This window comes from Python bivittatus, unplaced genomic scaffold, assembly GCF_059951505.1.
Source record: "Python bivittatus isolate LINGU-HERP-01145 unplaced genomic scaffold, Pbiv_v1 ctg000480_np1212, whole genome shotgun sequence".
Taxonomy (NCBI): domain Eukaryota; kingdom Metazoa; phylum Chordata; class Lepidosauria; order Squamata; family Pythonidae; genus Python; species Python bivittatus.
This window is the reverse complement of record NW_028277075.1, coordinates 47288677-47304972: the sequence shown is the minus strand read 5'-3', so window position 1 is coordinate 47304972 and position 16296 is coordinate 47288677. Positions and strand designations below refer to the sequence as shown.

At 40.4% G+C, this 16296-nt stretch overlaps 1 protein-coding gene across 1 annotated transcript; it reads right to left on the bottom strand.

Annotated features, from left to right (window-relative positions):
• Positions 1-8906: 8906 nt before the first annotated feature.
• On the bottom strand, positions 8907-16029 carry FIBIN (fin bud initiation factor homolog). The gene has a single exon (XM_088145841.1). It carries the CDS (start codon positions 15957-15959, stop codon positions 15297-15299), a length of 663 nt encoding a protein of 220 aa, XP_088001967.1. The 5' UTR covers positions 15960-16029; the 3' UTR covers positions 8907-15296.
• Between the last annotated feature and the right edge of the window lie 267 nt (positions 16030-16296).

The following is a 16296-nucleotide window of genomic DNA, read 5'->3' as shown; positions in this document are numbered from 1 at the left end:
TGACACCTGGATTGGAAAAGATGTTGTTTATTGGACTTGCCTATAGTTAAGAGTTGAGCTATGGGATGAAGAGTTTTATATCTGTTAACTAAGGGGAGGTGAAGAGGTAGTGAAACTCTATAACTGTCATGATGAGGGTGGGAAGTTGCTCTCTTAGTTTTTTTCTTTTCTCTTTCTCTTTTCTCTTTTTTGCTTTCTTGCACTTTTTATTCTCTTTTTCTTTTTAGTTTGCATTATCTTTTATTATTGTACTTTAAACTTTTAATAAAAAATATTATTAGAAAAAGATCTACTTGTTTCAAATGTGTGGCTTAAGCATAAGCCTATTGTGCATACAAGACAACAGAATGAATACAATTCTAAAAGCAGGATTGTTTTGATAATTTATGGTGAAAAATTGAGATAATTAGTGAAGGACACAAAAAATTATATTTATAAAAGGTTATAAAACCATTATTTTATAACATCAAAAACTGAATGTGAGAAAAGAAGTTTACTACATGTTTGTTAAATTAGAGAAAGTGTATTATAAAATGGATATCGTATGCTTGAATGATTGAATATTTTGTGTGAATATGGAATTGTATGCAATAAGAGTAGTTCTAACTGCTGAATGTAATAAGAGAATGTAATAAGAATGTAATAATATATGATGGAAGCAAAATATGCATGAGAATAGATGGAATGCTTAACAATGGTGAAACACTGAGCAGGCATTAAGACAGATGTTAGATGTCCCCTTGGTTGTTTAATATACTTATGGATAAATTTGTAAAAATGCTTGCAATGACATTAGAAGTATGTTGGTTGGGAACGTGGATGTATAAGTACTTTTGTGAGTAGCTGATTCTGGATTGTTGGCTGAGAACCTGAATGATTTGCAGTTAATTTTTGGTAGTTTGTATGATGTAATAAGGAGTATAGACCTGAAACTTAACATATCAAAGGTCACTGTTATCATATTTGACAGGGGGAATAGTGTGAATGGTTGCAAATTATATATAGACATCTATTAGAGCAAATAGATAAATGTGTGTATTTGGTAGAATATTCCTAAAGATGCAGAAAATTTAAGATGTCCAAATGCAGGTAGAAAGGTAGTAATAAAACATGGTCTGTTTCAAGAAGTATACATTTGTAAAAAGAAGCAAAAATGGCTGCATATAAGAGCTGAGCTTCTGCCAGTCTTGCTATATTGGAATGAGAGTTGGTTATATCAGGAGAAACATAAAAAACAGTCGAAAGCAGTAGGAATGGGATACTTAAGAATTGTGTTCAAGAATGAATGAGTGTTGAATGAATGTTGATTGATTATGAAAGTGAATGACCAATACAAAAGGGGAATGTGGAGGCTGGTTGTATGTAAAGAGAGAATGAAGAAGGATCAAGTCACAAAACAAATACTTAAAGGAAGAGTGTATGGTTCAAAAAGAAGGGAAGACTAAGAAAATTGTGGTTGGATGAAATTGATGAGCTCCATAAACAGACAGGAGTAAGAAATTTAAAGAACAAAAGGCAATGTATGAATCATTGTATGAATGTTGTAGAAGCAAGATTGGTTTGCAAGAATAGAAAGGTATGGAGAGATGTAGCAAATGGTGTTGGTGTAAATTAGATTTAGGTATATTTACTTTTTCTTATTGCATGCTTTACTTACTGTTTCTTTCCTCCTTTCTGCTAATTTGCAAACTTCTGCTAACTTTGCAAAATACAATAAAATGAAAGTTGATGTGAGCATGGAATTCTGAGAGTTAAAAATATTTTTGCAGCTTTTTGCACAGAAGCTGTGCAAGCAATATAGTCTGAAGTGTTTGCTTGAATGTTATGTCCAATGAAAAGTATAAAGGGTACTATATGAGATCCAAGTGGAAAAGAATGTTATCCAACCGAAATAAAGTCTACTCCCTTTTAGATTACATAATTGTTCAGCAGCAGTATGACTCAGTATGATTACTCTTCTATTTTCAAAATACTTATAAAATGGGTATTTTAAATAGAAATATCTAGAGTTATGTGTAATACAAATCTGGAACTCATTTCCTTTACAGCGTGTTACATATTTTTGTTGCTGTCACAATATCATTTTACTGAAACATTTAATATTAAGTTAATTTACTGATTCCATCAAGTCCCAGGTTGACCATCGTTACTACCCAATTAACAGAAGTATTTCAAGTTACTATTATTTTATCCTGCATTTTACTTTGGGCAGTCATCCAAAACATCTTCAGCCATGTGTATTCCTGCAGTAATTTATTATGTTTTTTATACTGCCATTCCCTAAAGAAGCTTAAGATGACATAGTTCCTTCTTGCAATCCCTTTGTATTTTCATAATTGTGAGGTTAGTTAGACTGAACAAGGTTTTTGAATTATCTGATTATCTGCTAGAATATCTCTTTATATTCTAACACTAATGGCTCTTAAAAGGCATCCACAGGGATGACAATTGCTTCCCAGCATGTAGTTTTCACTCACAGTGACATATTTTTACATTATAATTATTTTTAAAAATGTGCTATCTAGAAGCTGCAACTGTATCCAGAGTCACAATGAATTATTATATTAGTTCCTTGGTTAGGATATTGTTTTATGTTTGATTATTTGTCTGGTGTTAATCTTTGCTTATCTGGGTGTTGGTTGCAGGAGAGGATGTGTTCTGGCCTTTTTTTCTTCTTAGCTTTTTTATTATCTCTTTTGAATGGTGTGTAAATGTGATTTATCTCTGTGTGTCTATTGATGGCTGATTTGTCTGAATGCCAAGCTTCCAGGAATTCCCTAGCATTTTGGAATTTAGCTTGGTCTAAGATGCTCACATTTTCCCAGCTGAAACTACAGTTGCAAGAAAAAGTATGTGAACCTTAAAATGTGATCTGACCATCATCTAAGTCAAGAGTATTGACAAATATAATGTGCCTAAAATAAGAACACAAAAACAATTCTGATCCTTCATGTCTTTATTGAGAACAGCCATAAAAACCTCATAGTGCTAGTGGAAAAAGTATGTGAACCCTTGAGTTGACCTCAAAAAAGCTAATTGGAGTCAGGTGTTAGCATATTATTATTATTATTATTATTATTATTATTATTATTATTATTATTATTTTATTGGATTTCTCCCCTGCCCATCTCCCCCACAATAGGGGACTCTGGGTGACTTACAGAAAACATTAAAACTATAAATATCTCTAAAACGCATAATACATCCAAAATTAAAACAATACTAAAAAAAAGGAAGATCCAAGAAGATGGAATGCAGAGAGCTGGACACTATGGGGCTAGCCATCCTCCTACTTGAAGTACTCCCTCCCTGCCCCAGGCCAAGTGGCAGAACCAGGTCTTCAAGGCCCTTCGGAAGGCCAGGAGTGAGGGGGCCAATCGTACCTCCGGGGGCAGAATGTTCCAAAGAGCGGGGGCTACCGCAGAGAAGGCCCGCCTTCTGGACCCCGCTAGATGGAGTTCTTTTACTGAGGGGGTCCGAAGCATGCCTTCTCTGTGCTATTGGGTGGGATGGGTTGAAGACATAGGGGAGAGGCGGTCCCTTAGGTAACCTGGCCCCATCCCATGTAGGGCTTTAAAGGTAATAACCAACACCTTGAATTGGACCCGGAAGCAAACTGGTACCCAATGCAGCTTGCGGAGCAATGGTGTTACATGGGCCCTTCTTGGGGCTCCAAAAATAGCCCGCGCAGCCGCATTCTGGACCAGCTATAGCTTCCGGATATTCTTCAAGAGTAGCCCCATGTAGAGCGCATTGCAGTAGTCTATCTGGGAGATAACAAGGGCATGAGTGACTGTTCGAAGGGCATCCCGATCCAGGAAAGGGCATAACTGATGCACAACCCGAAGCTGTGCAAAGGCCCTCCCTGCCACAGCTGCTCTTCAAGCAGGAGCCGTGAGTCTAGGAGGACCCCCAGATTACGCACTGGGTCTGTCTGGGGTAGTGCCACCCCATCGAGCACCAAAGATGACAAAGTCCCAGATACAGAGGAGCCATTAACCCACAGCCACTCCGTCTTACCAGGGCATACCTGGAATCTTGTTAAGAAAATGAGTTTGGAGGTGTGGACTAGAGCTACGTTGACTGATAAAAACCACTCAAACTTTTTGAGTTTGCTCCGCACAAGAAGAATACCCTTATGTGAGTCATGCCTCACCAAAAAGAGCTTTCAGAAGATCTACGATCAAGAATTGTTGATTCACATAAAGCTGGAAAGGGTTACAAAGTGATTTCAAAGACCTTAGAAATTCACCAGTCTACAGTTAGGCAAACGATCCACAAATGGAGACACTTTGGGACTGTGGCTACTCTACCAAGAAGTGGGCGCCCGGTCAAAATAACCCCAAGAGCACAACGAAGACTCATCAATGAGGTAAAGAAACAACCCTGAGTGACAGCCAAAGATTTGAAGGCATCATTGGAACTAGCTAACATCTGTGTTCATGAGTCTACAGTACGTAAAACATTGAACAAGCAGGGTATCTATGGCAGGACACCATGAAGGAAGCCGCTGCTTACTACAAAGAACACTGCTGCACACCTGAAGTTTGCGAAAGAGCACATTGACACTCCACAGCGGTATTGGCAAAATGTTTTGTGGACTGATGAAACAAAGATTGAACTATTTGGAAAGAACACGCAGCACTACATCTGGCATAAAAAGGACACTGCATATCATCATGAAAACATCATCCCAACTGTAAAGTATGGTGGAGGGAACATCATGATTTGGGCCTGCTTTGCTGCATCAGGGCCTGGCCAGCTTGCAGTCATTGAGAGGAAGATGAATTCCCAAGTGTATCAAAAAATTCTTCAGGATAATGTGAGAATGTCTGTACATCAGCTGAAACTCTATAGAAGTTGAGTGATGCAACAGGACAATGACCCAAAACACTGGAGCAAGTCCACAACAGAATGGCTTCAGAAAAACAAAATCCGCCTTTTGGAGTGGCCAAGTCGGAGCCCAGACCTCAACCCAATAAAATGCTATGGAATGATTTGAAGAGAGCCATACACATGAGACGTCCAAAGAATATGACAGAGCTAAAGCAGTTCTGCCAGGAAGAATGGGCTAAAATCCCTCCTGAACAATGTGCAGGTCTGATCCACAGCTACAGGAAGCATCTGGTTGAGGTTATTGCTGCCGGGGGGCGGGTGTGTGTGTGAACCAGTTATTGATTCCAAGGGTTCACTTACTTTTTCCACTAGCATTTTGAATGTTGAATGAGTGTGTTCAATAAAGACATGAAGGATCAGAATTGTTTTTGTGTTCTTATTTTAGGCACATTATATTTGTCAATACTCTTGATTTAGATGACGGTCAGATCACATTTTATTTAATTTATTTATTTATTCAAATTTGTATGCCGCCCATCTCCCCCAATGGGTGACTTTATGACAAATTAATGCAGAACACCATGAAATTCCAAAAGGTTCACGTACTTTTTCTTGCAACTGTATATATTGGCTGATCTATCTACCTACCTACCTACCTACCTGCTGCATAGCGTAGTGGTTAGAGTGCCACCCTTTGATGTGGGAGACTGGGGTTTGAATCCCTGAACTTCACCCTGCCTACTCAGATATGAGTGTGACATGATCTAAGAGACTCATGCTACCTTGAATGTCGCCCGGATTAACAAGGTCCGTGCCAGATGTTGGGGAACCAACGATAAGTGGACTACTAGAAGAAACCATACATGGATGAGACAAGAGAACCTGGAATTGATGGAATGCTACTACAACAGTAGACCCAATGAGAAGGGATATATGAAACATATGAGGGAACTATGGATGGATAGAGGACCTACATCCACCCTAACTTAGAAACAGCTAGTTACCAACACATATAGTGAAGAGGAAGCTGATCTCACAACTTGAGATAGACCAACTACACATTATATCCTGGATGCAAGAAGGCACGGAAGAACAACTGAATGTGCAGACAACATCAGAAGAGGGAACATCACTGCCACCTCTGCATCACAGAACACAGCAGCTGATATGAGGCATAGGATCATGGATAAAGTAGCTATAGTCAACCCTCAAGACCGATTACAAAGGCTCAGTGGAGAGGTACCATCAGATAGTATGCTAGAAGATGCCAATAGAGCCCTCACAACAATCCCTACTACCACCATAACTCAAACCAGTGAACTGGTAAATGCTATAGCCACTGTAATCATGGAGATGCTTGGCTATATGATCAAGAAGAACAGCAATACATACAACCCCCCCACCCCCAGAAAATGAGACTGGAGGCTAAGATCAAGGCAACTCGGAGAGAAGTTAGTCAGCTGGTGGAACTACAGAAAGATGTGGAGATTAAGGATAAGACTCGGCTACTGAAAAAATGCAAGGATCTGACTCCATCTGAAGCCCCAGAGACTGCTAAACAAAGGCTCACAGCACTGGCTACCAGGCTAAGGAGATGCACTAGAGAAGCAGAGGCCAAGAAGATAAATGCCAGTCTCCAAAAAAACCATCCAAAGTGTACTCCCAACTGCAGCACAACAACACAATAACAGCAGAGCCACCAACAGCAGAAACTGAACAGTACTAGAAGAACATATGGGAGAAAGAGAAGACACATAACACCCATGCAAAGTGGCTGTAGGACCTGAAAGCAGACCACAGCAATGTCCCAGAACAGAACCAGTCACCATCACAGTAGCAGACATCCAACAGCAGGTCAAGAACATGGAGTTGGACAGCACTTGGTCAGGACATGATCCATACCTACCAGCTAAAGAAACTAAGAGCAGTGCATGAACACCTAGCAGCACAGATGAACTAGCTGCTAGCAGCAGTCTCCCACCCAGACTGGCTAACACAAAGAAGGACAGTGTTGATCATGAAAGACCCCCACAAGGGAACAGCACCGTCCAAATCCCAGCCAATAACCTGCCTCCCCACAACATGGAAAGTCCTATCAGGCATCATAGCCGCCAAGCTATAGGACCCTATGGGCCAGTACATGAGCACAGCTCAGAAGGGCATTGGGAACACCAGAGGTTCAAAACACCAGTTGCTCATAGACAGAGCAGTCATCCAAGACTTAAGATCTAGACAGACTAATCTGAGCACTGACTACAGGAAACCCTATGGCTCAATGCAACACACATGGATCTGTGAATGCCTGGTTCTATACAAAATCAACAGGACACTAAGGACCTTCGTCAAGAACTCAGTGGGACTGTGGAAGACAACACTGGAAGCCAACAAGACAGCTTGCACAAGTGGCCATCAAGTGGGACATATACCAAGGTGATGCACTGTCCCCACTGCTGTTCTGCATAGGCTTTAACCCCCTCAGCCAGATAATCACAAGGACTAGATACAGATACAAGTTCAAGAGTGGAACTTACCACCATCCACCTCCTCTATGTGGATGACATCAAGCTGTATGCTAAGAGTGAATGAGACATCAACTCACTGATCTACCTGACACAGATCTACACTGAGGACATTGGGATGTCATTCAGACTGGAGAAGTATGGACGGATAGTAGTAAAGAGAGGGAAGGGAGTAAAAACTGATGGGGTGGAACTACCAGCGGGCCACATAGCCGACATACAGACCAGCTACAAGTACCTTGGTATCCCACAGTCACATGGGAACCAGGCAAGGAAGACAGCAACATCCAAGAACCACCAAAGGATAAGACAGGTCCTGAAGAGCCAGCTCAATGGGAAGAACAAGATCCACACCATCAACATGTATGCCCTGTCAGTCATCAGATGCCCTGCCAGTATATGTTTGGAGGTTTCCATCCCAAGTCCAACACCCAGAGGCTGAACACGAGCCGGGGTCTGGTGAGAGTTAAAGCCAGTGTCCTAGATGAAACCCAAAGTATCCAAGAGTACGTCAGTAAGATGGCACCCAAAGATGAGCTGCTGACAGAATGCCTGAGACAGCAGCAGACATGGGAGGAAGTTCAAGCAGAGGAAGTGCCATGGCAAGACAAGACCCTGTGTGGGATATAACACTGACAGATAGCTGAGATGGCTGACATTGGGAAATCCTACCAGTGGCTGGAAAAGGCTGGACTAAAAGACAGCATTGAGACACTGATCATAGCAGCAGAAGAACAGGCACTAAGCACCAGATCTATAGAAGCAAGGGTCTACCACACTAGACAAGACCAAGGTGCAGACTGTGCAGAGAGGCCTCAGAGACAGTTCAACACATAGTGGCAGGGTGTAAGATGCAGGCAGGAACAGTATACACTAAATGGCACAACCAAGTAGCTGGCATTGTGTACAGGAACATCTGTACTGTGTATGGGCTAGATCCTCCCAAGTCCAGATGGGAGATTCCACAGAAGGTGCTGGAGAATAATAGGGCTAAGATCCTGTGGAACTTCCAGATCCAGACGGACAGGCAGGTACTGGCCAATCAACCAGACATTGTGGAAGCAGATAAGGACCAGAAGACAGCAGTGGTGATAGATGTAGTGGTGCCAAGTGACAGCAGAATCAGGAAGAAGGAGTATGAGAAGCTGGAGAAATATCAGGGCCTGAAGGAGGAACTAGAGAGGATGTGGAAAGTAAAGCCCAAAGTGGTCCCAGTAGTGGGAGGAGCACTCGGGCTGTGACTCCTGAGCTTGGAGAGGAGCTCCAAGAGATCCCAGGAACAACATCAGAGCTCTCTGCCCAGAAGAGGGCAGTGCTAGGAACAATTAAGATACGGTGCAGAACCCTCAAACTTCCAGGTCTCTGGTAGAGGACGTCAGATTGAGGAAGACACATACCACCCATAGGGGTGAGAGAGGATTATATATATATCTATAGACATAGAGATAGATATAGAGATACATATATACATACATACACATACATACATACATACATACATACATACATACAATTAGGTATCCTTGAAAAGGCTAGTTTTTTTTTTAAGTATTTATTAATGGAGTGTTTAAAATAAAGATTCCCAGAAAACCCAGAATAAAAATACTTTATTGACTTAATAACAAGATTTAGAACAGTAAAGAATACGTAATCATAGCATCCTGTTTAGAGAATGTTACAGGAATATTATCATCTGATCGCTTACAATAAGCACGATTATTCAGAGCCAATCATGGAAACAAATTAGAAGAGATTACCATTCTTTTATATTTTAAGGATTTCTCAAATATCTAAAAGTGTGTAACTAGAAAAAATGGGATGCTTTTTGATCCTCATAGATCAGTATTAGGTGTATAATCATATCCAATTATATGTTAAATGAGCAGAGAAACAATGATGACTTTTTAAAGATTTAAAACTTGTAAGGAAACATTATTTAATATAACATCATAATGTCCAATAAACTAGCATGATTATAACATTAATGTTTTGCTTTCCATTCAATTTCGTGTATATTCATTGGGTCAACATCTGGGCAGGGTTCAGGGTTCAGTCTCTTTTTGCATTAAATTCTGATTGAGCTCCACCCCTTTAGAAAACATTTAGATTTTTTCTTTTAACCTCTCCATATACATACTTAAGTGCAAACAATAAATTTAGTCAAGTTAATCAACAAAGTCATTACAATATGTTTCCATAGAAACCTCCAAGATTTAGGTGTTCCAATCAAAATCCATGTCCTTTGGCTATATTTATTAAGAATTCAGTCAATGTACAGACATTTATATAATCCATGGAAATGAATAATTTAAGAGCAGTATAATCATGACTGAGCTCCATCTGTGAAGTGGCCGCACAAACATTTTCTACCTTTGCCATTCCAAGCCAGGAGGAATTGCCAAACCAGACTGAACAATATCTATGAAACGTGGAGAGGTGGTTGTTGTTGAGTAATTTCCAACTCTTTATGGCCTGAGGGACTTGTTTTCATCTTTGAGTTCCTGTAGGGCTGTGTTTATGTTAGTGGTGATAATATCGCCCCACCATATCTTCTGTTGACCTCTTTTTTGATTGCCTTTGATTTTTCCAAGCAGATGGAGTCGTAGGTCACTTAAATTACACACTTTATTTAGACTGCAAACATCTGGACAACCACTAGATAGCAGCAAAGATACAGAAAATCCAACTCTTTACTGACATCTAATTGTTCTCTGAATTCCTGCAGCCCAGATATAGTATGCTTACTTTTCTGGTATTCCTGGGGATTAGGGATTTATATACAATATAAGAGCACCTTTCTCATATGGTCCAAATCTTAGGCACAATGTTCACTGGGAAAACTAACAAAGAGAACAAGAACTTAGGGAAGATTTGAGTCCTTGTAGTGGATTCAGAGACACATTTAGTTCTAGAATCCTCATGCAAAAAGTCACTGAGTTCCTATTTCTTTAGTAAGTTGAAAAGGAAATTCAGCTGGAAGTTCCTCTCTTGCACAGCAGTTAAATCTGTAGCTGCCTTAATTTCTTTCGTATCACTTCTGTCTTTGTTCACTGTAAACTGGACCTAGTAAACCAAGTTTTAACGAACTGCATAATGGATTCTACAAAAAATCCTTGGCATTCCGAAAGAAAAATCTGTCCGAAATCTGTGATAAATATTAACATCTCCCCCAATTGTAGGACTTAAGCATGTTTTAAGTATTTGTTAAATATGTATTAAAACCATATAAATGCAAAATTTCCTTTTTTGCAATGTTGAAGTTAATATTAGCTTCAATTCAGAACAGGATAAGTTGCAATACAAACAATATTTTAAAAAATCCTTCCATAGTTTTGCTATTGTCCAAGACAGATGATTTCAAGACACAGAAGCTAGCAAAAAGTATGAAAAGGACAAAATTATTGATGACTTATGTTAGAAGAACTACAACTAGCTTTAGGAGCCAAACATACTTACATGGTAGCTACTAGTCTTTCAAGGAAATATGCTTAGAAATAGTATGTTTAGAATCTTGAGGGGAAAAAGCAGCTGCTTCTCATAAATGTGGATTCATACTGTGAATAATAAAGAGAAAAATAATAATGCAAAAGAAGACAGAGAATGATGATGCAATGATGATGATGATGGATAGGAATAATTTCCCTTTAATACAGAAGGGAAATAGGCAAGCAAACTAACATGCAAGCCATCATGTGATCTATATTAATAACTGTATAGGAGTCTTGCCCTGTTGAGAACCCTAAAAATGAAGATTTAACATGATACTAAAGTACAATTTCCTATTTTTATTTTTTTAAAAAAAGAAAAATTATGGCTTTAAATACTTGACAGAGCAGCCCAGAATACTTACAAACCCTATATTTCTTATTCTAAAATAATCTCAAGAAAAATGCATTCTGTCTAGGCATTCTCCCAAATTAAATTACAAAACTTCTCAGAGTAAGTTAAGCTGCTTAAATTCAACTAAAGAATGGTATGAATTGCAAAGCATGGGATTTGATAAGTACACTTTCATCACTATATATACATTCTGCTATACTGGGTGTATAGACTACAGCCCATGCCCTTTTCAGCATACTGGCTGAAGCAACAGGTGCTCTGATTCCGTTCTAAGATTGTAAGTGAGAGAATGATAAGATCAAACAAATGAAGGAAAATGAGGATGAAAACAGTTTAGCTAAGGGGCGGTGGGAGAGACAGACAGACAGACATACATAGACCCCTAGATATGAATCCAAGATTTCTTGGTTTATCCTTAATATTTAAGGGTTTGTTTTAGAGAAAGTAAAAAAAAAAGGAAAGTGTACATCATCTGTCATTGGAGATAAACAGTAGAATATAAAAATGCTATTAAAAATTAGAATGCTGAACTTACTACTTTAGTTTTTAGCTTCATACATATTTCTTGTATACAAGTTACAACATAACAAACATACAGTTAATAAATAGCATTTTGAGAAGCAGACTCTTCCAAGGTAAGCATATCACAGATTCTCTAAAGCGCTAGATGGCAATCTTTCACTTTAGTAAGTTATTTTAATAGTAAAGAAAACATCCTGCTTGATGTTGCTGTGATATTTAAAAAAGGGGGGAAAAGAGGTGAAGTAAATAATTCTGAACTTAATCCCACCAAAACTGAAGCCTCACTAATGCCAGAGATATTCAAGCAACGATCATATTTTAAGTTCAATGGAGCTTCATGATGCTGAATTTTTGTTGAATTGTGATATCTTAAAAATGTCCTCTTGTGTTAGTTGATGGAAATGAAGCTGATACTGCCATGGGAGAATTGTTTTTTGATTGTGGATTATGCTTTGTTGTAAAACGACACATACATTTCAAGGAAAAGTGAGGACATGAACTGTCTCAGAAATGACAGCATTCTCACATACAGCAATATAGCTGGGATATTCAGTGATGATGTGCCCAATTTCATGGATTTGCAAAAGTGATTAGGCTTTTGTTGATGCAGTGACAATATTGTTAAAGGTGTTTAAAGAAATAACATGGTGTAGAAGCCTATTGTTGGTTGCTCCTGCAAATATTGCTCTTGCAGATACGGCACATCTATAGTCCTCAACTTCTCCAAAGGGAAAATCAGGCCCTTAGTGGCCTTATGCTAAATATCACAGTATAATTATGAAAAATTCAGAAGTATAGGATTCAGCACCATGCAAATAAATTGTAGTATGCTTTGATGATAATGGAAGGAAAGTTAATAATTTTTAGTTTAGCCAAATATTTTCTGTACACAGCCATATATGTATTGCTTCTGGAATCTATTTCCAAACACCCCATATGAGTAAGATATGTGTCACATACCTTGCAGTTGCAGAGGATCATTTATTTTAGTATGTGGCAACACCCTAACACAACCAGTGGAGCTAGTGCTCTGTTGAAGCAGTTTAGTAATGGTGATGATGTATGTAGGCCAGAAGAGGAAAGGGCATTTTACAGTAATGGAAACCAGCTATTGCCATTTGGTCCTAAGTTACAGTGCAAAGCTGCTGTTCAGTTTGTCTGGAGCTTTTCCTTTGCCTACTGTTCCCTTCCACCTTTCATGATTTCAGAGGCCTCTACAACTCTAACCACTTTCTTCTGAAAAGTGGGACAAATTTAATCTCACTGTGACTTAAGCATGAGTTTTCTGCGCAAAGGAAGAAGACAAAAAAACCAAAAACAACACAAAAAAACAAATTCATTTTTATCACCTTGTCTTGGATTGCTATCATTTCATTTCTTTTGAAAGTTACTTGGGTGTTGCAGCCTTCCAGAAGCACACAACAGTGGAGTGCCAATGGCAAAAAAAATATATATATTTTTTGTTGTTGTTTCTAGGACTATGGCTATATTATCAATATAATAATTTCTATAGAACTCTGTGGACATTGTAGTTATGAAACATTACAATGTAGATTAAGCATTCTTGGATTGGTAAATTGTTCCAGTATCTGCCTAATTGTTGGGAATCCAACAGAATTCTTTCCCTTTGGGCAGGAAATTTTTATTGTAGGAGTCAAGCAACATTCAACAGTAGCTTTAGCTCTGCAAAATATCTTTAAAGAATTTAAATCCATTTGTGCAGAACAGGGAGAGGCACAGTGAGTTATTACTTCCAATTTGGCAGAGCTTTCCTGGAAAGCCATAGGGGTTTACTTCCCCTTCAAAAGCTTGCTTATTTTAGAATACGCATAACACCACACTATAGTTGAGGCAACCGATCTCCTGATTCCAGAATATTATCTTCTGATGCCTGTTCTTTGTAAAGTTTGGAACAACACATCTAGAAATGCAGCAACCAGTTATACAGTTATGGTTACAAAACTTTTACTGCAGATGTTTTATACTCTGTGAATGGCATGCATTTTAAATAATGATAAAGACGTTCCTTTGGGTGATCATGATTCAGGGCAAATTAAAATAAAACTGAGAGAGAAAAGTATGTTATCTGGTGTGGGATGCATGTTTATAGCTATCATATCCTTGTTCCAAAGAATATCTGATGGGCATTTGAATTCCCATTTCCACAAAACGCTTATGGAAATGATGGGGAAAATTACTTTCAAGTCTAATACAAAACATTATCTTTTTTCTTCTCCTGATTAATTAAAATGAAATAACATTCCATAATTTTCCCCAAATCATTGGTAACATCACAAATTTCCAGGTTAGTTATCAGCAGTCAGTAAAAGGACTAATAAATCACTTTAGCTTAGTTCCTCAACTGCCAATGTGGAATGAGGCAAACAGTGGCAACCTTACAGGTTTATTTTGAAAGCAAGCAAAATAAAATCCATGGACAACCTTGGCATCAGGAATCCTATCAATTATTGGGTTTTTTAAAATATATATAATATTGGTGATCCAATTTTTTTTTATATATATATATATATATATATATATATATATATATATATATTGGATCACCATGGAAGTTCAAAAGATTCCATTTGAAAGAACTGGAGGACAAGGTCCAAAAGCTGTAAGCTAACTTCTGTTCACAATACTTTCCCCCCAGGATTACACAACACATTCCACAAAACGATAAATCAGTAGGCTTAACTGTGCATAACATTGCTGAATTGTGACCAATAAAGATTATAAAACTCTTGCAACATAGCAGATACTGCCAATTCTCCGGAATTGGGATACATTTGACTATGCCACTGATTACCTCTTTGAACTCACTGAAAAGTGGGTATAAAAAGGAATTATCTTCAAAGCCTTTAATCACAGCAACTCAATCCTATACAGTAAATGTTGACTCCAGATTCAGTCCTCTTACTCAATAGAACTTAACTTCCACTGTAATTGAGTAAAAACTTGCAACCTAACCATAGGTGATGGAGTAAGCCCAATGATTTACTAAGGTAAGTACATAAACTGTGTCTAAGGTCACTTTATTTTTTTCCCATTTCACACACATTATGCTAAAAAGTGAGGATGAATGCAATAAAGCAAGCCTGTGTGCGTTTTTAACGTTTTATCAGGAGGAATCCAACAAACGCTGTTTTTATTGACATAGACCGCCCCCCCCCGCCCCAATAACTTGAATTTCCACCTGCCAGAAAGATAAGAACCGAACTTAAAAAAAGGCGGACGACACGCTGCTGGATTTTTTCGTATTTAGCAGAAATAGCACCCTCCTCAATTTTCTTTTCTTTTTTTAAAGGAGGAAAACAACTAACTGTCGAGTTGCTGTCCACTGATCTGTCCTTCGTGGACTCACGCCACCTCAAGGTAGGCACATTACTTTGCTCCTTCAAGGCGCTATGATGAAAATTGCAAAGAATGGCCCTGAAGTATACTGGAACGGCAAGGGTCGGAATCTGGTGGAGGAAAGTTAGTCCGTGGGAAGGGTGCCCAGCAGAGCTCCACCGCGTGGCCACTGACGGAAAAGAGGGATGCTGTGGTCGAAGCCCAGCCAGGCGCCGCTCCTGCTCAGCCCTTGAGGTACTCTGTCTTGAGACGGCTGAGGCGCGCGCCGTGGCTCCGGACGGCGACCGCGAGCAGCTCGTACTTGTCCCGCAGGCCCGCCGAGACGACCAGCGTCTCCTTCAGGAGCGCCCGCGCATGCACCAGCATGCCCAGGAAGTCGTCGTTGAGGCGGCTCTCCTCGTGGCTCTCGTGTTCCTGGCCCTGCCGGAACTTGTTCTCCAGCTCGCCCAGCGACTTCTCCGAGTTGGCGTAGGCGTCGCCAATCTGCGTGGACTCCCTGCGCAGGTAGTTGCCGTAGCTCTCCTCGCCGTCCAGGTCGTACGAGATGCTCTTCTGGATGCCTTCCAGCACGCGCGCCGTGTCCTCCACCTGCCGGCCCAGGAGGGTGAATTCCTCGCGCAACGTCAGGGTGGGGGGTGCCGCCGCCGCCGTCGCGGGATGCAGGCGCTCAGCCGCCCCGTCCACTGTGCAGCGCAGGCGGTCGCTCACCCTGAAAAGCAACTGACACTTCTCCGGGTCGTCGTTCTCCTCGTAGTCTCCGTCTGGCACGAAGTAGTGATGCAACGTCCCGTTGGACATCTCCGGGTAAAGCGGGCCGTCGAAATAGCCGTGGCACAAGCTGACCGAACAGCTCAGGAGCCACACCAAGCGGAGCCCCAGCAGCATCCCGGGGGAGGGAGGCCGCCAGACCACACGTCCCCAAGCGGAGGGCGAAGGCGACTCCGTACGCGCGTAGTTCAAGTCCTCTGGTTATAGCCGCCCTTCGCGCAGGGCTTCATTGGGACCCGCTGGAGAGCGGTCGCTTGGCCCTTCTCGCTCCCCGCTTGAAAGTTCTCTGTTGCGCCCGATTTGCCCGCGAGAACCTCGCTTTTCCCGGGAGGGGGTGGGCGGGGGAGATCTACAAACCTTAAGGAGGAGCCTCTGGCTTCTTTCCCATCAACCTTCCTAATCGGCAGCAGCACGTTTTCCCTTCTCCTGTCTCCTCACAAGTTAGGAAACTTCC

Bases quoted from the DNA above. Each gene is read 5' to 3' on its own strand.
- FIBIN (XM_088145841.1), bottom strand. From the start codon at position 15,959: ATGCTGCTGGGGCTCCGCTTGGTGTGGCTCCTGAGCTGTTCGGTCAGC.